This window comes from Cynara cardunculus (genome assembly GCF_001531365.2).
Source record: "Cynara cardunculus var. scolymus isolate 2C chromosome LG 1, CcrdV1, whole genome shotgun sequence".
NCBI lineage: Eukaryota > Viridiplantae > Streptophyta > Magnoliopsida > Asterales > Asteraceae > Cynara > Cynara cardunculus.
In genome coordinates, this window is record NC_037528.1 from 5819585 (window position 1) to 5841634 (window position 22050).

General features: G+C 33.8%; 3 protein-coding genes across 3 annotated transcripts; 1 reads left to right on the forward strand and 2 right to left on the reverse strand.

Annotated features, from left to right (window-relative positions):
• Positions 1–142: 142 nt before the first annotated feature.
• LOC112518234 (dolichyl-diphosphooligosaccharide--protein glycosyltransferase subunit 1B) lies at positions 143–7083 on the reverse strand. Its single transcript, XM_025125859.1, has 8 exons — positions 6907–7083; positions 6576–6620; positions 5279–5910; positions 4276–4423; positions 2179–2358; positions 2006–2074; positions 1545–1634; positions 143–604 (listed from the first exon to the last, which is right to left on the reverse strand). Exons 1-8 carry the CDS (start codon positions 7039–7041, stop codon positions 482–484), a joined length of 1422 nt encoding a protein of 473 aa, XP_024981627.1. The 5' UTR covers positions 7042–7083; the 3' UTR covers positions 143–481.
• Positions 7084–11150: 4067 nt separating this feature from the next.
• LOC112527922 (BTB/POZ domain-containing protein At5g03250-like) lies at positions 11151–15335 on the forward strand. Its single transcript, XM_025138782.1, has 4 exons — positions 11151–11215; positions 12256–12325; positions 12850–14100; positions 14635–15335. The coding sequence occupies exons 1-4, from the start codon at positions 11151–11153 to the stop codon at positions 15202–15204; spliced, it is 1956 nt and encodes a 651-aa protein (XP_024994550.1). The 3' UTR covers positions 15205–15335.
• A 2114-nt stretch (positions 15336–17449) lies between these two features.
• LOC112522766 (actin-related protein 2/3 complex subunit 5A) lies at positions 17450–21025 on the reverse strand. The gene is made up of 5 exons (XM_025132076.1): positions 20826–21025; positions 18704–18833; positions 18546–18618; positions 17834–17934; positions 17450–17696 (listed from the first exon to the last, which is right to left on the reverse strand). Exons 2-5 carry the CDS (start codon positions 18790–18792, stop codon positions 17561–17563), a joined length of 399 nt encoding a protein of 132 aa, XP_024987844.1. The 5' UTR covers positions 18793–18833; positions 20826–21025; the 3' UTR covers positions 17450–17560.
• Between the last annotated feature and the right edge of the window lie 1025 nt (positions 21026–22050).

Sequence of the window (22050 nt, forward strand, 5' to 3'; positions counted from 1 at the left end):
TAGATTAAAACATTAATTGACACTTGTTATAATCAGTAAGGGTCCGTTTACCAAACGCTTATCTGGGTAAGCACTTACCAAGTCACATTACTTTACCGAATCAATATGGCAAGGACCAAGAATCTTACCTGATCTTGGCAAAAAAACAAACATCCCCATTTCAAAATGATTATGCATCCAGTCCAGGTCTTAAAGGTGAAAACCAGCAGACAAATAGACAGTAAAGAAGCAGATCACTTCCATAATCAAAGCAGTTAAAAAAATGTATTCTTTGATCAGAGACTGGTCTAAATGTCCCCATTCCTCACCTAGTTTAAGGAAACTTTACAATCTCATATAACACATTCACGGTGATGGTTCCCTCAAGCGTATGGGTCAATTTTACATATACTCTAATTTATCCGGCCATGTTCATATTGAGATTGGTTTAACGAAGCGTTGTACCTGAAACTAATCTGTCTGCACCGGCCTGCAATGTTCTTCATTTTCTTATCGAAATGTCCATGTGAAGGTAGGCCACGGCCGCAACAAACAAAAAGAAAAATACAGATGTCAGCATCAATGGCTCTGCAAGCATGAACATCAGGTGGAAGTCATAGTAAACCTGCAAAAAGAACAAAACCATGGTTAATGCACATGGAGAACTACATCACAGCCTTTTACAACATCATGGTTGGCATTCTTTGGATCGAGATTTCATATATCGCTCATTCTCTATCGTGTTTACTTCCTTATGTCTCGTTTACAATCTATTTGGATTCTCTAAAAGATGGGATTCCGTGTAATAAGCTCCATCCAAAGTCCACTATAAATATGCAAAAAAAAATCCTGAACTACTGCGCCACAATAAAAAGAGTTCCCATCTTTATGATACATTTCTCACCTATTTTGGCTTTTCAATATTTCTTGACAGTTAAACAATAAGTTCCTCTTTCAGGAAAGTTCCATGCAAAATAAGACAATCGAATTTCTGCTGTTAAATTCTACTTAATCTCAACCAACTGAATCCTGCTCTTTTGTATGGCTGCACCTGCACCTGCACCTTCAGCCCTAACTAACTGTGACACTCCTTATCTTTATTTCTAGAATAAATCTTATATAATCAACTACACTTTATAACTAAAAGCTCTGTGCAAGGGAAGTAAATTGAATCATCTAAATGATATCAACTTAGGATGTCCCTCTTCTGGAATGGCTTTTATTTTCTATCAACCTGCTCCTTTTTAATTATCTTCAACCCCTATTACATGTATATATTATACGCCAAGATCCTTTCACAGAAGTTATAACCACTAATTCTACTATAAACTCCTAGATTATACAACACGCACATGCTGTGGCTTCTTCCAACATTTTTCCTGCGAGTTCAGTTATCCAAACCTAAATTATATTTCCTAATGCAAGAGTCATGGTGGATTAAATTGTCCAAAAAAAGTTGCAATAAAGTCCGACCTTTCAATATGGGATTCCCCTTGTCTCAACAGGAACCAACCAAGGTAAAGGTGTTAAAATGAAAGAAAAGGTTAATATGCAAGTAGTTTCACCTGGAAATGTGAGTTGTGCTCAGGAACTACATTTTCCTTCTCCAAAACCACCACCGGTCTTCCGACAATATCAAGGTAGGAATAGCTTGTCTGTGGAGATCAAGAAAGGGGCTTCAGTTTACAGTATTGCATTAAAAAAAGTACAAATGATGTAAAGTCACTCGATTTCATAAGCACATAGCCAAAGCAGTAATAACTACCAGGTGCAAATGACAAATGATGCTTTACCCACCAGAAGTAACATTTGCAATCTTCATCTAAATAATGGAGATGTTCACTTAACATAGAGACGTCACGCAATATATATTTATCATACAGCTAATTGATCAAAATAGCATAGCAAGATCAAGATGTATCGAACTACAACATGAAGCAAAAGGAACACAAATAATGATCATGTTATGGCAATTAATTTTTTTTCCAATTAATGACCTTTCATCTATAGAACAAATAGATGTTACCTCTGCATGGCGTTCCACAGAAAAAGGGACCACGGCAAATGGGTTCTTTGATCCCTCAGGCAGCACAACCTGAAAAAGCTTTGTACTTGTTAACAAAAGCAGTGAAGAACAAATGAACAATGGACAAGCATCCAATTTTTTTTTAAAAAGATTCAATTATCATGATCATGTACCTTGTTTGTTATTTTGTTTACCACCGTTTCAGCAATAGGACATCCAAAACTGAAGTTCAGATAGCGCTTACCATCATCTGACTCAAAAAGGAAGTCTTGAAGTGGCAACACATATCCAATGACAAAAGTTGCTTTCCAACCTCCCAATAAAGGATATCGTGGCTCTATTTCCAGTTCAGACTGCATGCATGAAAATTAAAATGTCACGTCTATATGGATAATCAATGTTGCTGGCATCAAATGGGAATACGAGCATGCTTTTACGGAAACTGGGAATATGAGACAGTTGATCAGCTATTGGATTGAAAGTAACAATATAGAAGAGCTAAGATTATGTTCCCAAGGAAAACCATTTGGAGTGACATGATGCATTTAGCTACAGCATCAAGTTGACATCCTGGACATGCCACTAGAACTTAGAATACCAACCTCAAACATGAACAATGCTGTCAGAGGTCACTTAGAGTGTGTTTGGTGTCCAGACAAGATAGGACAGGATAGAACAACTGTTCAACGTTTGGTAAGATAAAATTGGACAGAACAGAACAAGTAAAATGACCAATTTACCCCTGATGAGTTGTTTATTTTAATTAATTTATGTAATTTATTAAATTATAATAGAATAATTAATTTTTATAACAAAATATATCATTTGAAGTTTTCGTCAAAACAATTAAAATGACACCAAATAAAAAGTTTATGTAGCTTCCAATTTTTATTTTTATCTCTTTTCTACATTATTTTTATTACTAATATATAATAAATTACATAAATTAATAAAAATATAAAAACCGTATAAAAATAATATTTTGAGGACAGTAAAATGAAAGTTTAAGAAACATANATATATAATAAATTACATAAATTAATAAAAATATAAAAACCGTATAAAAATAATATTTTGAGGACAGTAAAATGAAAGTTTAAGAAACATAAAATACAATAAATAAAATTTAAAGAATGAATAAATTGTAAAAAAGAGACCTATTTGATATTTTAGAAGAGAATTAAGTTTTATTTTGAGGTTATATTGGTAAAATATAAGTTTGTTCCACCTTGTTCCACCCTGATCAATGGGGTGGGGTAGAATAGGCATGTTTCACTATGTTCCTGTCTGTTCCACATAAAAGTCATGCCAAACATGGGACAGGGATCTCTGTCCTGTTCTGTCCTGTCCCATCCAGTGTACCAAACGCACCCTTAGTACCAACAACAGGAAATGATGCAACATCTTTATGGCTTTTAAATCTATTTCCTATGTACACATTGGGGAATTCTAGGCGTCCCTGTGCAACAGATGATGATCTCTTGTTTATCCTTCTATTTGAAGAAAATTTGCCAACAGGCATATGCCATTCCCGTTTTCATATATAGTATAGTTAATCTCCCACCACTTTGATTGTTTGTGTTTTTACTAAGAGTTAAAAGATGGATCAGATAAGGAGTTGCATGATGATACATGATCAGAGATGAGGATATTTGAAGTGCGTTTATGTAGGCCTTCTAGGCGCACCATGGCAAACAAGTTATGTTTGTCAAAATATGAGCATCACATGAAAATAACAATCTAAAAGAAAGAGGTAGTGAAGGACGATGGTGACCAATATCAGCGTGAACATGAACCTTGATAGTAGAGAATAGCAAAATGATTGTCTCGACCCCTGTACCCATTAAGACCGATCAAACATAGAGAAATCAGGTAAATTAACTTTTCTATTTTTGCATTCCCCCCCTCCCCACCTTCAGTTTTATGTACAAGTTCCTATAAACTTCATTTCAGCCGTCTTAGATACAACTTCTTAGACCAATCAACATTTTCATTTCTTAGTCCTATTTTATATGACGTAAGAAGACATAAGGCATGATAGTGGATTCCGTTCATATGATATGAGGAAAAATGAAGATGAAACCCATAATACACACAGAAAAACTAAAGAAAAAGTGTACAGAATGATAACCATCTTAGTTTGCAGCAAACATCATGAAGACAATGATATAGATGAAAAATCAAAATGTCAGAATCAATCTTCTGAAGGAACCATGAAAAAACCACACAATCTCTTTCCACCATGATCAAAATAAGATAAACCGAGTTACCTTACTGTAACTTGTCCGTAAATGTGATGTTGAAATATTGCCTATGTTATCACGGTAGTAGACAGAGTGAACCCTAGGGGGTAATTTTGCAAGAAGATGCTTGAATGAAGAAACGCCACTGATAGATGGTCTGGATTGATATTCAACCCTGCAAAATTAAGAGTGAAAAAGGTCAAACACCAATCAACGGAGGAAAAAAGTAAACAGCGTCTAACATAATCAACCAAGAACACGAATCAGCCTGAGACGGTAGGAGGGAAAATAAAATAATCTCTTCCTTTTAACAAAGATGAATATCAATGACCACATTGTACATTCATATTCAGATATCTCAGTGACGACAAAAAGGCAAGTATAAAATGAAACAAAACAAGAAAATACAGGTGCAAGTAGACTAACATCATCATCATCCTATGTACAAACTAAAGTAACAACCATAACAATTTTCAAAGACATAAATTTGGATCTTAATTCATATATCATGGAATATGAATAGCATGCATATTAGTGCAGACATAAAAGGATACTAAACAAATCTGTAACTATAGTTAAAAGAGACGTCCAGGGATGAATGCGCTACAATGGATTTCACTTGTAAGAAATATAATGAGGTAGCAACCCTTAATTACTGTAAGATCAAAAGAAAATAACCAGGGATGGACATAAAACCAAGAAAAATGCGATTTTTTATATCAAAATACTCAACTCTATTATTTTATTATATTTATTTTCACTTATTCATTTTTATTTGCTTCAATAAAAACCGTCCAACGACCTAAGAGCGGATTGCCCACCTAGCGCCGGGGAGGTGGGGCAAGACAGCCATCTCAAGGCACATCACAACCTACAGGTAACACCGGCAAGCAACAAGAAACTGAAGGAAGTAGTGCAAGGGGAGAGTTGAGAATAGTGCAAAAGAAAACAGGGAGTTGGGTAAACTGAACTAACATTGTGTTGCACAAGCATGGCCTCATATATCATATGTAATTAACTGTGACCTGACCTTGAGAATCCACCTTTGTGTCTGGCTCCATTATGCACCAACTTGTAATGCTCTGTAATTTGAAGGTAGCCCCAGTGAGAAATTTCAATTTCTCGTACAAGTTCCTCAACGACAGCAAATGGATTGTTATTCTCAAAATGAACAAGTATGGGAGCATATGAAAAAGGAGGCTGGTCCTGATAAGGCCCATACTTCAGTTCAGTACGCATTTGGGTGGTTGGTTCCACTCTTGTAAATGATTCTACTTTGGTAGTCGGTGTCCTAATAACTGTTGTCTGCTGTTTAATTGTATATGGGGACAATATTAAAGCACCATCACGGTATAAGACTAATTGGGGTTCTGACTGACTTATCTCTACAGGAAAAGGTTCCAGGGATTGGGTCAGTATATATGATACTTCTATTGAGACAGATCCACCAGTGCTCAATGGATTCCTCAAAGAAATAGAGAAAAATTTGGCTCCATTTGGCCCATCAGCATGATCACTTGGCTTCACATCGAGTGGCTGTAGAGATTTCTTCTTCTTTTTTCCAGTAAGTTCAGCAGCCTGGATAAGTGATAGATGCTTGGCTTGTGGCGGTGGAAATGCAAGAAGAACATTTGAAGCAGGGAATTCCCCATCATTTTGTACCTGAAATAGTCCAGCATAAAAAACATATGCTACAATATAGTTCTAGGTTTATTGTCAGCTAAACCAATGAGTAGCAGATATCTAGACAGCTGTAAGCTCAAAACTATATATTTGCTGACCACCAGCTACTGGCTTGTAAGAAAATTTGACATGTAACCAATCATTCCCCATAAACTAGGTTAATTGGTATCACCAGTGAAGTGGGAATCAACCAAAGGAGATGTCTGAATATAAGCAATCAAGGCAGCATCTTTGGTGGGATATACTAGGCTCGCATGGTTTGTTTTGGTATGGCAGCAACTTGGGTGTGCCAAATAGTCACATGCTTATCAGCATATAGATGTAGAGCTATAATAAATATACTAAGAAGTCGCTACCACTGAATCTTGATCACAACACTTTTTGTGAAAGGAAAAACAGCAAACAAACCTAACCTTATAAATTGGCTAGTTCGACTAAAAGGACTATCCAGACCGACCCCCCAGAAAGAAAAAGGAAACAAAAGCAGGGGGTTTTGATCTCACAATAACCATAGTACAGACGCAACAAAACTCAATGTGTAAATATCTAGTTGATACTGAGACCAGCTTTCTTTGTTTTGTCCTAAAATGTCATTTAAAAGCATTTATACGTTCAGGCGATAGATTCTAGTTATAGAAAAGTACCTTCAAACTCAAGACGACCCTAATAATGTGTGAAGCTAAATCAATCTGCACCAACAACAATCAGCATTATTAACGTCATATACAATAATAAAAACAAATAACCAATTCATAAACAAAACATCATAATTCATTCTATCTAACACAACAACCAGTCCAAATCTCAGTCCCCTCGTCAATTACCAACTCGTTTTAAGAATTCGATCGTTTCGAGAATGCACCAGCGACCGGTTAGGAAAAACGATCAAATTTCCAATCAGATATCACCCACACAAAGAAAATAAAACAAGTGAAATTTGTTGCAGAAATGATGAGTTATTATAGGATATCTTACTCTGCGTTCGGCGCTAAGGATCTGAAGCTCCGATGATGATGATGATAGCGAAGAAGACGATCGGAAACTTAGGGAGAAAAAGACGAGGAGTGATAAAATTAGGGTTGAACGAGATCTGGCTTCAAAAACCTCCATGTTTACCTTCGTTTTTCTCTCTCAGTGACAGCAGAATTGACCCAAGTCGTTTGAACATGATGATGCTTATGTTGTTGGACAGTTGGAGTTATGCAATGGGCCGGGTTGGACCCATTAAATTGCTTTTGTTGGGCTGATTAATTTATGGGCTGGATCGACCCAACATGATATAGATGATTTGGTCCGGTTTCAATTGGAGTGATGCCAGTAATGGGCCAGATTGGACCTATTAAATTGCTTTTGTTGGGCTGAGTAATTTATGGGCTGGACCGACCCAACATGATATAGATGGTTTGGTCCGGTTTCAATTAAAACCAAAAATCGAACCGTCCATCTTCATTTTTCAAATCGAACAGATTAATAATATTCATAACCAAATCCGTACATTTTATTTGGGAAGTAAAAAAAAGAAAAAAAAATTATCTGCTGTTTTGAAGAGTGAGTAATAAAATAAATTTCTCATACAGAAATGAAAGAAAAGATAATATTTTTATAAATGTATTATTATTTATTTTATAATGGAATATAATTGATACCAAAGGTCAAAAGTATCTAGAGGTCTTAAGTTCAAATTTAAAGAGGAACAAAAATCTCCTTGTGACCAGAAGATTCAAATGCGGTGACTCTAAGCTACCCACAAAACAGGTGGTCGACATGTGACTAGTCGGCTCGCATAACAAGTTGGATATCAAGGTTAATTAATAAAAACTTAGGAAACATATTAAATATTAATTTTAAATGCTATTTAAGACTTTAGTGTGTCGTGGGCCCATTGAATTGTCAACGTATACAACAATATCATATCCGTGTATTTTTTTTATGTGGATAAGGACAACAATTACATATCCCATTTTCATATACTGCTTTATTCGCTTAGATATGATGAAAGCAAATATATGTTATAAGACGGAATAATTGGTTAAAACTGAGTTTTTGTTTTTCTAATAAACACAAGTTATAAATATTATAACTGTTAATCAAGTCAAACAAATACAGTAATTCTCATCTGATATAAAAAGAAATATATATACAAATCATACATTTACTTTAAAAAAAAAAGACAAAAATATTAAAATTATTATGTGAAAATTCAACTAATCAACAACACTTGTTCCATTTGGAATACCAACTCAAAGACTTTGTGGTTCTATGATTATCTAATACTATACACAATAAAACATGTAGGTGTTAGTGACATAGGCTAGTAATTAAATAATCACCAAAATGAAAAATTGCGAGGACTGAAATTGCAAATTGTGAGACTCGAGGTCCTGAAATAATAATTAAGAAAACCCTCCCTTTTTGCATAATGGCTTGTTTGGTCCCCCCACATGCCCCGACAACGTATGACGTCTTGAACCCGGTTACCGATAAAGAAATTTGCATAAAAGTTAATTTCTAAAACTGTAACCGGGTAAAAAAAACCAGGTTAAATTATTGTACTTTTTACCACCCACATTATTTTAAAAATAGTAAATTTAATGATGGTGTTTTGTAGTTTCTAATAAATATATCGATTATTTTACTTAATCTATATTATATTATAAAATATTTGATAAAAATTATTAAAAACTATTTTTAGGCATTAAGTACTGTTTATTGAAGCATATTACTTAAAATTCAAGATTACAAGTAAATTATGCATATGTATAATTTGTTAAAGCTTTATTTTTTAATTCGTACAACTATCTGTAGATAAACATAACCAAATATTGGATATGTATCTCATTTTAAATAAAAAATCTAAAATATATTTAGAATAATTATTGAATTCTAACAAAATACTAATTATTATCTTTATAAAAAAAACTATATTATTATAAACTAAAAATAAATGATTTCATTTAATTATTTAAATTAAATTATACTAAAAAATTGAATTGAAAAAATTACAAAAAAAAAAACTTTTTAATGTTTAATTTGACACTATGATCGATATATTTTTTTCAAAAATTTATTATACGTTCAAATTTATATTTTATTTAAAAATAAAAATTTATCGCTTTTTAATACCATATAAAATCATATTATAATATCGGCAGAGATAATATAAAACGAAACATTAAAATCGAGATTATCTTGTTGCATTGTGCGAATACCATTCTAGTTTATTTATAAACAGATTTTTATTTTTGCATTGAATTATTATTCTTTTTTAAAATAAAACAATATTAACAATAAATTATAACATTGTTGTGGACCATGAAAAGTCCATAAAAGTAATGTTAAGTTCCAATGAGAATGATAAGAAAAAAAATTCAACCATTTGATCAATCTTAATTGAAGTAAAACTAAAATATAAGCCTAAAAGATTTGTATTTTATACTTTACCGTTACATTTATTAAAAAAAATATTTTAAAAAATAATTAATGTCATTAAACCAGTCATAAATGTATTATGACAAGAGATAGTAACATTAACTGGTGTATTTAATCTGTTAAAAGGATATTATATTGATTTAATGAAAAATTTATAAGTTTCTATATCCATGTTTTTCATGAAGTTACTCTATCGACATAATGACTTGATTATTAGTTTTTCTAAATGTTTTGAAGTTTACTAGAAGGGTATTCGTGCAATGTAGCGAGATAAATCTTCATTTTAATGTTTGGTTTTTATTATTTGTCTCTATCGATATAATACAATTTTATATGGTTTTGAGAAAGCAATAATGTTTTTATTTTTGAATGAAATATAAATTTAAAGATAACATAAAAAATTAAAAAATAAATAAAATCGATGTTAGTATTAAATTAACTATTTAATAGTTCTCGTTTTTTTGTAACTTTTTTAGTTCAATTTTTTGTTATAATTTAATTTAGGTTTAATAACAAAATAATTTATTTTTTATTTAATAATATAATTTTTATTAAAGATAATAATTAAAAATTCAGTTGAAATTCAATGATTATCTTAATTATATTTTAGATTTTATGTATTTAAAATAGATGTTTATCTATAGTTAGTTACACAAATTTAAAAATGAAGCTTTAATAAGTTGTACTTACGCAAAATCACTTGTAATATTGAATCTTAAGTAATATGTATCAATAAAAAGTACTTAATGCATAAAAAATAGTTAAAAGTTTTTGTCAAATGCTTTATAATATAATATAGATTATTTTATTTTATTTTATTTTATTGAATTGTTTTAAAAAAATAATATATTGCATTGTATCATAGTCTCTAACACAGATGATTTATTAGCTAAAGTGGAATACTGAACCGAGAATTGTCTCGTGTCAATTGTATGGAAGTAGGACACTCCAAATTCAGAAGTCAAAAACTTTGTTAGAACATATCCAACTTGTTTCACTATAACTTATTCAAAATAAAGAAGCAAAGGTTAATACTCAAATTTCCCAGATATTACATTCATTTTCAACAGTGTTTCTAATACGAAGAGAAAATTTCAAACAAACTTTCCAGTGATATGCACGGTAACTATCTTTCTAGATGTTTCTAGAGGTTGGTTTGTCAAAAACTTATTGAGTGAGCATGACAATAATCGAAAATCTTATCATGAATAAGGATAACAATGACCGAGAATCTTACTCGGAAAGTGAGGAAGATAACTCTTATCCGGTTAGTACTTACCAAGTCACAAATACTTACCAATAATTCATTTTGATGGTCGGAAATGTTACCAAATAAAGTAAGTGAGAGTCTTGATTAATCCTGATAAATACTTATCTGATTAGAGATCGGTAAACAGCCCCTCAATGAATCAAATATTTATGACTAAAATTGCAAAATAGAACTCTTAAGGGACTAAATTTGGTAGTTGATAATAGTTGAGGGACTTTTACTCCGGAAAAAGAGTGCTGCAACAGCAAGAACAGATTCTTCTATCCCCCTGGATTATTTCACCCTGTAGACTAGGGACCATCTCTCCCTCCACACCCACAAGACGGAGAAAGAGAGTGCGTGTTTACTCATTACCTTTGCCCTTTGCCCCCCATTCTTATCATCATCTGTATCACACACTCTGACTGTGTTTTCTTTACTCGATTCATTCATCTTTATGCATATATACGCTTCCATTCGCATTGCTTTCCATAACTGAACAACTCGAACCGTACATACATACATACATACATACATAGCGATGTCATGCATGAAGTTAGGATCTAAATCGGAAGTTTTTCATCTCGACGAGGATTCGAAAACCTGGTTAGTTGTTTTTACGTTACTTGTGTAGATTTAACGAGTTTCACTGCGAATTCTGATTGTTTCGTGAAAATTGTTATGTGGGTATGTCTCGTCTATCGTTTTGATTGACACCCGTAATTGGTTTTCCTCGATTTCTCGAGTTTTTTTGTCGTCCCCAATTGCGAATTTTCGATTCTCTTTTTCTGGGGTTTTTGATGGCTTAATGTAGATTGCTCATGGGTCTGATTCGATACCCACATTTGCATTTGAATTGTGTTAATTTTATTAATTTGCTCGGATGGTTTTGGTTTTAAATTCGTGATATCGACATGTATGAGCTCGGATTGAATGTTTCAGCACTGTTCTTGATGTTTTTGGATGTGGGTTTAATTTGGCAATAATTTGTATGAGAAATTATTATGCAGTAAATTAGAACAACTGGGAAATCTATTGTTATGACTGAACTTTCTGAAAATTTCATAGAGGAAGATGTTACTGCTTCCATTTCAAAACTGGAGTTACAATGTGGATTCCAAGAGTCAAAACAAGTGCTTATTGGCATCAAAATTGATATGGAATTCTCACATTTTCAAGAAATCTCTGACAACACACATGAAACTATATAAAGAATCGCTATGGGTGAGAACAAAACCGGTGTTAAAATTCGTAACAAATTTCATATCGAGTTCCATTGAAAACTACCAGGTTTGACTCTGCAAAGTCAAAATTTCTGGGATTGATCTACATTGTAGCTCAACCATAGAATGTGTATATGTTTAAGCAACTTAAAATTTCATTGAGCAGAAAGGAACCTTTCTATGCATAACGGAATATTTTCATGAATTCCTGCTCGTATTATTCGTTGTAATCCTTACATTCTCATCGAATGTGGCATAATGATATAACTACATATCACGTACTTCTTAGATCAATGGAGTTTTGTGTGTGTTAAGAAGGTAAAGATATGCAATTCTTCATGTTTATATGATCTAGAAGTACTTTTAGATGTTTACTTACTAAATGATGTTGAACCAACATGGATTTACAACTAAATCTTGCAGGATTTGCTCGTCTGGCCTTCCAAGCGATGTTACCATTGAAATTGGAGACGTTTCATTCCATCTGCACAAGGTCCGTGTTTACTTGTTTTTATTAGGATCGATAGCGTCACTCACTATAATATTTGTAGGACCAAAAACAAATCAAATTCTTAGTAGTTACGTGATCGAACAATTTGCCTATATCCATTGAAGGTATGACAACCATGGTTAAAAGAAAACCAGACAATATAACTATTGTAACGGTTTTAAATATACACAGAGTCATGATCAAGTGAGAAATTTGGTGATAAAAAGTGAAGATATCTTCATATTGTGTGAAGATTGTAATTTTCACATCACCTTTTTATAAATGTATATTAAAAGGTTGCATTATATTGTTTGAATGTTGTTACTTTCACACAGTATAAAGGTATCTTTACAGTTTTCAAGATAAACCTTCACTTGTTTAAACCTTATGGTGAAAAGAGATTGTTCTCAACGGAACCCAACCCTAAATATGAACTACTGAAACTCTACATCCATTAATCTTGACCTTCCACGAGATGTTTCATTGATGCACCTTTTCGCCAATTTGTTGTTTGGTGTAACACGCAGTTCCCGTTATTATCTAGAAGCAAAACGTTGGAAAATCTCATTGGGGATTCTTCGGATGATGAAAAAGGGATAAAGCTTGAGGATGAGAAACAATCTTGTGTTCTTAAACTTCATGATTTACCGGGAGGGCCGAAAACCTTTTTGCTCGTTGCTAAGTTCTGCTATGGGGTCAAACTAGAAGTCAACTCAACGAATGTGGTTCCTCTTCGATGTGCATCTGAGTATCTTCAAATGACTGAAGAGTATGGAGAAGGAAATCTCATAAATCATATGGAAACCTTCCTTGGTGAAGTGTTTGGCAGCTGGATCGATACCCTGAAGGCGCTCGATTCGTGTGATGAAGTGATGCAGCATGCCGAAGAGCTTCATATAGTTTCGAGATGTGTTAATTCTCTTGCTTTAAAAGCCTGTGCGTATGATAAAGATTTGTTTGGTTGGCCTGTTTCGAGCACGAAAAATGACCCTTTTGCCACTGTCATCTGGAATGGAATCCAAAGCTCTTCAACGAACCAAGATTGGTGGTATGAGGATGTTTCGAAGCTGAGATTACCTCTTTACAGGAGATTCATCTTGGCCGTTGATTCAAGAAGTATGGATCAAGAACAGATAGCCGGGTCTCTCATGTTCTACGCGAAAAAGCATCTTCCTTTACTCGGCAGACAACCAAGCTTTCCAAACAGCAATCTTTGTTCTTCTTTCGATTCAAATTCAGATCAAAAGACGCTTCTTGAAGAGATAGTTGACTTGCTCCCGAGTCAAAAGCGGATCGTTCCCACGAAGCTCCTCCTCAGGCTGCTACGAACATCGATGATTTTACATTGTAGCCCTCTGTGTCGTGGGGATTTGGAAAGACGAATTGGGTTGGAGTTGGATCAAGCATCCATTGAAGATATTCTCATTCCGAATATGGGTTATTCAAGCGAGACGCTTTATGAGATCGATTGCGTCCAACGAATGCTTGATCATTTTGTGGTCGTATACCGGGATCGGGATCAGGATCAGGATCAGGATGGAAGTGAAATTACTGAATCGGGTTGTTTAGTGGACAATGATGATGATGAATTGATGGGGAATTCTCACTCGCTTACGCCGATGACAATGGTGGCTAATCTTGTCGACAACTATCTTGCTGAGGTGGCTTCTGACGTTAACTTAAAGCTCGAAAAGTTCCGGACCTTGGCTGCCACCGTTCCCGAATACGCAAGGGCAATGGATGATGGAATGTACCGCGCCATCGATATATATCTCAAGGTAACAGTTAGCTCAGAGTTGTATGGTCTGCTATGAGAAAACCCATTTGGTTCGTCATAAGCTAGTCTTTCAAAACGCTACTTCTAGTAGCGTTTTAATAAGCTCTAGGGGCTTCTTTCCATTTATGCCCCTTATATTTTTACGTCCTTATAGGTAATTTTACATTGTTATCTAATCTTATCAATTACTTTTTATCATACATGACTATTTTATCGGTTATCTTATCGGCAACAACTAGCTTATCAACCAGTTTAGTTTGCCAAACATAGTCTGTTATTCCTGTTCTAAAAACAGTTACGGTTGACTTTTGAGGTCAAACCAATTAGTATTCGGAGTTGAAACCGAAACTGATCTCGAAAGAAATTCAAACCGAACGTTTTCTTATACGCAGTAGGTATTGTGATCTAAAAGGTAATCAGCATCATTTTCTCGAAGAGTTTATGAATGTATATAATTTTGGAGAGGAAATTTAATCTGTTTGACCTCGAAAGTTAAATGTTGCCATGCAACATGCATTTTTTGGGTAATTTGCAGGCTCATCCATGGCTGACGGATTCAGACCGGGAACTAGTCTGCAGGCTCATGGACTGCCAGAAACTGTCGTTAGAAGCCAGCACTCATGCCGCTCAAAACGAGCGGCTACCGCTTCGGTTCATAGTCCAAGTTCTCTTCTTCGAACAGCTGCGGCTGCGGACGTCCGTATCCGGTTGCTTGTACCTCTCCGACAACTACAACTCGCAGATCCACCTGAGCAGCAGCATGATGCTGCCGGAAAGTGGGAATGTCAACCTGTTGACCGCAGGAGAAAACGATCGGCGGATCGTGGCGGTTGACGACATGCGGGATCGAGTTTCCGAGCTCGAGAAAGAATGTTTTACCATGAAAAAAGAGATCGATAAACTCGTTAAGACTAAAGGGATCAGTTGGAACAGTCTGTGTAAGATGTTCGGGATCAGGCTAAGGTTGAAGTCAAAGACTCGGGACGCTTGTGCGTCGAGCAATGACCCTGGCGGCAAGCGGGCGGCGTCACCGGCAAGAATAAAAGATGGTCGGAAAGGAAAGAATCAAGATCAAGAAAATGGTGAATCGGGTGGTCGAAATTAGAATGAGGATTAAATAAATTTAGGGTTAAATTCTTTTTGTAATTTGAGTCTCGAACAAATTGGGAGTCGTCAGAGTTGTTGGTTAATGATGATGATGCTGTAATTAAGTTGTAGATTTTGGTTTATTTTTTTAAATTTGGTTTCTTAATTTATCTGCTATCTACAAAAACTATATTGAAAGAAAGAAAGATGAAATTTTACTCTATTATTTCTAACAACTTTGGGTTTTGTTTGTTAAATTATAGTCTAAAGGGTTGTTTTCTTAATAGTTTTATTAAAAGATAGTCTTTGAATCATTAAAGACAGTCTTTGAATCATTAAGAGATGAATCTTGTTTGATAAAAAAATTCTGACTCTTAATGATTTTAAAATCTTTTGAATGATTTTGTATCATGAGTCTTCGCTAACCATTCAGTACTCTAATTTCATTGTAAATTATTAGCGAACAATTACATTTTATTTTACGCTATATCATAAGAGCCGCTTAATAATTCTACACCAAAACATTTACCAACCGTCAAAAAGCCTTAAGAATGAGCTACATTTTTAGTCCCTGCAGTTTGGTGTCTTTAACAACATAGGTCCTTCTAGTTTCATTTCTGTTAACAAGTTAAGTCCTTATGGTTGTAGTTTTTTGACAGTCTGGATCCCTAAACAAAGTAACTACTTGGGTCCCTAATAAATACAACCAAAGAGACTTAACTCCTTAAATTTTCAAAATAGATCTAAACCTATGACTTGTTTCATGATCATATTACTTATATAATTATATGAATCATGTCATTTTTGTTCAATTTTATCAAATATCTAACACAAATTATCAATACCATTAAAATGCTAAATATTCTATTATATTGTTCATCCCCCGTAACTTGTTTTGACGATTAGTGTTAGTTAATTGTATTATAATTAAACGAAGTAATTTAATTAGCACTCCTTCCAGATCCAAGATTCATTATTCACTATATTTTTAAGAGTTTATTCTCATTTAATTAAATTAAAAAAGTATAATAATCATATATTTTAAAAAATATGTGTTATTGTTTATTATACACATTTATTTTGAAATAAAAGGAATATAAATACAAGATGATAGAACATGATTAATAAATTATATCATCTATTTATCTATACTATATTATAAAACATTTGACAAAAACTATTAAAAACTATTTTTTATGCATACAAGTAAATTATGTACAAGTACAACTTATTAAAGCTCAATGTTTGAATTTGTGTAACTAACTACAGATAAACATAATCAAATAGAGGATAAACATCTCATTTTAAAATATAAAAAATCTAAAATATAATTAGGATAATTATTGAGTTCTAACAAAATAATTAATTATTATCTTTATAAGAAAATATATTATTAAACCAAATATAAATTACTTCGTTATTGAACCTAAATTAAATTATGATAAAAAAATTGAATTAAAAATTACACAAAAAATAAAGAAATTTTAAATAGTTAATTTGATACTAATAACAATATATTTTTGTCAAATTTTTATGATATCTTCAAATTTATATTTTATTAAAAATAAAAACATCATCGTTTTTTTCAAAATCATATAAGATCATATAATAACATCAACTGAGATAAAGAATAAAATTAAATATTAAAATCAAGATATATGATGTTTCATTGCAATGCACGAGTAGTATAATTAAAAAAGATACTAAGACTTGCTCATTTTGCTCATTAATTTTAAAATAACATATAGATAGCAAATAGGGGCATTTTAGTCCTTTTCTTCTTCTTTTGTCTTTCTTTTATTCTTTAAAAATACTGTTGAGAGGTTGGGTGTTGTCCCTGTTGGAGATGCTCATGGCAAAAACCACAGGCACCTGCATTTCGTACACATGATTTTTGAGATTTCATTTCATAAATAGTGAACGAAGACGATGAATAGAAGACGCAGGCAACGTTCCTAGAGTTCGTTCGACATAATTTCGATAACTGGTTATACTTGGATATATCGCGAAATCGGATATAATGATCCTTTATATCCATTTTTAGAAAAACTTGTGTTTGTTGGGCTGGATCTTTATCCCCACATTCCATGATTCCATCAACAATAGAAGCCAACTAATCATTTGGTGGCATAATATTTACCTTGAATCATCATGGCATACCATGTCTCCAAAATTGGGACTCAAAAATGGACATTTGATTTTGTTTCAAACCAGTTGATTTTGCCAATCCTACCCCAAGGTATCAATGATTTCTCCAACACCCATTTTGAAAACTATTGACCTGCATTTCCATGTGAAATTAGAGATCAAAGAGAAAGAAATAACATGATTTATATGTAGGAAACCGTGTTTCTTGTCATGGGTAATCGTAGAAATTAAACAGTGTTTACAGTATCACTGAGTGCACGAAGTATGCATCCGAGGCCAGCTTTCTGTGTAAGCTTTTCATGAATCCGTAGGCATTGGTCACAGGTGGGGCGATCGCCCGTAGACAATCCTCTATACAAGTATCTGTTGAATTATAACAACACAACTCAGATTTAACTTCATTTTGGTTTTTGGTTTTGACCATTTGATGTGAACCTTGTTTACATGGTGTGAGAAGAAATAATGAAATATCGAGAATGGAGAAGAAGAAAGGGACTTACTTCATGAGAATATCATAGTACTCGGGATCCAAAGAGGAGAACATTAAATCCACATCTTTTATCGCCATTAGTGCTCTATGCACCACAATCCAATTTGCAGACTACAAACAATAAGGCCAAAACACAACTTTCATATACAAGTTTGAAGGGGGAGCTTTATGCAGAATCCAGTTAAAGACACAGAGCCACGATTACAGTTTGGAAACAAAAAATTGGCATGTTATTTATGCGGTTCAACAACTTACGTACAATCTAGAGAATTGAATTCTCCCTTACAATATATCTGGTTCGTTTCACAGTTACGATTCAAAGTTCCAACTTCCCAGTTTAAATTAGGGCAATGATAACCTTTTTTCTCAAGTCAGAAGTCAAGGATCAATTTTCCATCATGTAGCTCACACATACCATCGAAACGGAGTACATAAAACGAGAGTCACACAACCAAGACAAAATCAAAATTGAGCATACTTCAATAGGGGAACAAAATTCAATAGTGTAATTTACCACTCACATAGATGATGGTCCGTTTACATTTAATTTAAACCAATCCACACAACAATTAGATCCGAAGATTCAAAACATTTAGCCAAATGAGTGCCATAAAGAGCGACTAGGGTGCAATAAATTCCAATTCCAGTTCTTGATCTTTGACGTTCACTAATTCTAAGAGAAGGGATATCTAGATATACAAATGAGAAAGATCGAGCCAAACCTTGCATCTTTCATCTCTTGTCTTGGGAGGAGATCCTTCCAGAGCAGTCTTGAGGGCTTCTACTGGCTTGTACCTGATCAATCAATGCAACAATTTAGGGTTTCGATAAATGGGAAAAAGTTGAAATCTATTCCAAAAAATAGGGTTATAGTACAGACTGTTTGAGCAAACTCTCGATCTTGCGAGACTTGTGTTCAATCCTTGTGATAATGGCTTCTGCGTTGTCTGCTACCACATGTTCCCCCATTTTTGCACAATCTTCCCTTGCTCTTCCAACTGATACCAGGCCTTTTAACAAATTTTAAGGTTCAAATAAGCATATATTCCAATTTGAGGGGTTTCAAGTTAAAGTATTGCCATACAAAAAGGGTTGTTTACCCATTTTTTTTTATCAAGCATTGAATAAATAAAAAGCTTTGTCTAGTTGATGCACAGAATAAGAAGTGTCACAAGTGTTCTAGATTAAGAAATGAATGACAGAAAATTACCATATCAACCTCCTGTACGATTAATTGTTAAATGAATTATGATTGTTTACCAAGTGTTTTGAATGACAGAAAACTACACTTTTGATAATTCAAAATAATTTAAAACAAGTATATATTTTGAATATCAACGTGATAGTTTGCATACAAATTAGACCTGCCCATAAACCATACAGACCTCTCAAGTCACCCACAGTATCCCATATCCATGCACACTCTTTTTAAACTCCCAGATCCTCATTGCCACTTGACCCAAGAAATAACACATACTAAGCAACACCCATACATGCACACAACAAAAACAATCAAACGACAATAATGTAAGTTAAGCAAGTGACCGGAAAAACAAAGCGAGGAGACGTAGAAAAGTGTTCTAGTGTATCCATACACATGCTCATTGTTTCATAATCAAGATTTTATTAGATACACAACAATTATATATTGGGAGACCGAGAATCTGTCGAAAAAAGGGAAGATCAATGGCAGACAATGAGCAGCATATTAACTAAGGAGGGAAGTTCAAGAAAGGCTAAAGGTGCAACAGTTGCGCCCACAAAGAAAAAGCACGTTTCGACGATGATGGGTGACTAAATTGCCACCAAAGTGACCAATAATATCGAGAATACAAGTCAAAGACCTTCCAGCCTAGTGGTAAAGGCTTGGACATGGCATAGTCATGAACCCGAGTTCGAGCCCTGGGAGGGGAGTGTTGGCGACATTTAAGTGGGGCCATGTTTAGCCTCCAAAATTGCCGGGGATTAGTCGGGCTTTGGCCCGGACACCCTTACAAAAAAATATCGAGAATACAAAGAAGATAAATCCCATGGAACATGGTTTCAGTAGATCATAATACTACTAATGATCAAGACATTTATGTCTTCTGATTGTGAGTTGTGCATTGCTTGTAGACTATCTAACAAATATATAGATCACTTCACCATCACAAAGCGGGATCACATCCTAGAATTCAAGTATCTCAAACATCCCTCTTAAACTCCTATGCTCCTGTATGCTACCTACATACCAAACCTTCAAATCTCTACTGGTATTTCTAAAGTCACAAAGAGTATACTAGTTTCACTTTATCTACAAGCGTTGGTTAAAATATGTCATCTAATCAATTTGCACAATGTCGTCTACAAATAGCATGAAAGATGACATTTTATCTGACATATGATTTATAAGTTCATCTATAGATGTTATGTACTTGGTGCAATTATAATTTATAATCCATCTTATCACCCATGTTTTCAAGCAAATTGCTTATCCTTAATGACATCTAGATACTTTGCAGGCATATTCTTCTCAAGGACCACAGAATTCTCATTGGAATTCTATCAAATGACTTCTCTATGTCTTTAAACAACATATAAAGTTCATGTCTTCTCCATTTTACCTTTCTTACCTAACCGATAAAATCCCTTCTAGTTAATTCCGTAGCATGAAGCCATATTGACCTTAAAAGGGGTTCTGCTCTACAGGTAGCATAATGCATGAAACAACCTGCTCTAGTAACTGTCGGTTCTAGATTATGCTATTTGAGTTGTACATCATATACATAGGCTTGTATATTTTTAAACAGAGACCAAGTGCCATTAGTTCCTCAAGAAATTAATGAGGATTTAGGAGTCTAGATGTTCAGGACAAGAAGAATGTACTAGCTATTTTATTTTATTTTATTTTATTTCCTAAAGATCGTTCAATGATATAGCAAATCCATCCACCAAATTCTGTAAGAACAAAATCCAAATCGCAACACAGATGAGTAATTTCATTTTAAGAAACAGAAGCGAACCGTAAATCGCAGATCGCAGATCGAAGCCCTAAATAGATCGAGAGAGATGGCAAATCGAAGATCACGAGAAACAGAGCGACCACAGCGCGAGCAATGAAGACGGTGAGCAGAGGTGCGAGCAGTGAGATTGAGAGGAGAGGAGAGCAACGAGGATGCGACGAGGAAAAGAAGCAACTCGGTCAGAGGATCAAAAGGGTAATCTGGGAACATTTCCATCGGTTAACTCGGTCATAAGTTATAGTTAAAACCAAGAAGGGCAAGACCAAGAACAGAGATTCTGTTGACAACTCCTATCCTGTTAACGTTTATGAGCCAAGGGGGTGTTAGGTACAGAATATTAAGTTGTCAGAATAATTAAGTAATATAGAGCAAAATGAAATATTAATGAATAATATCTGATAAGATAAATGAGGATTATGACTCTTGCTGATAAACCTTTAACCGTTAAACATTTGGTAAATAACCCCTCAACAGGTAGGCATCAAACATCATCTTAATAAGAAGTTGCTCGAGCAGGCCAACTCGATGATGCACGCAATCAAGAACATGGAAAATGGAACCATGGAGGTTTCTTCATTAAAACAGAATGAAACACAGAGAAACATTAAATCATACACTTAAAAGTTTTTTATGAATAAAGAAAGAAAAGAATGCATATGCAAAACTAAAATGAAGAGTAAACTACGGTTTTCACCCACGTGGTTTGTTGAAATTTTATATTTTGGTTTTGTTGTTTTTAATATTACGGTTTTTGTTTTTATAGTTTACACTTCATTGTGGTTTTTGTTAATGTGAGTTACAATTTATTGTTGTTTTCGTCTCTTATACTTAATATAAACACGAACAAAGTTAAATCTTATTGACAAAAACAACAATTTTAAAAATACGAAAACAAAAATTGTAAAGTTATTAAGTTTGATAATTTTGAATTACAAAATCAAATAAAGGGATTTATAGGTTTTTTAAAATTAACCTCTCTCCTCATATTAAAAACGTTACCTAAAAAAATTTAAACTAAACCTAACAAGTAATATAAGACATTATGAACACTAAATAACTTAACAAAACTACATCTAAACCTACCACTTGTGAACACCATGTGAATATAATGAGCATATCGTGAATCTGCAAAAACTGGTATGTGAACACGTTGCGAACAAAATCAATATTCAAATTTAAACACTACTCAAACATTTCCAATTAAGTTAGAACCAAAATCCTATAG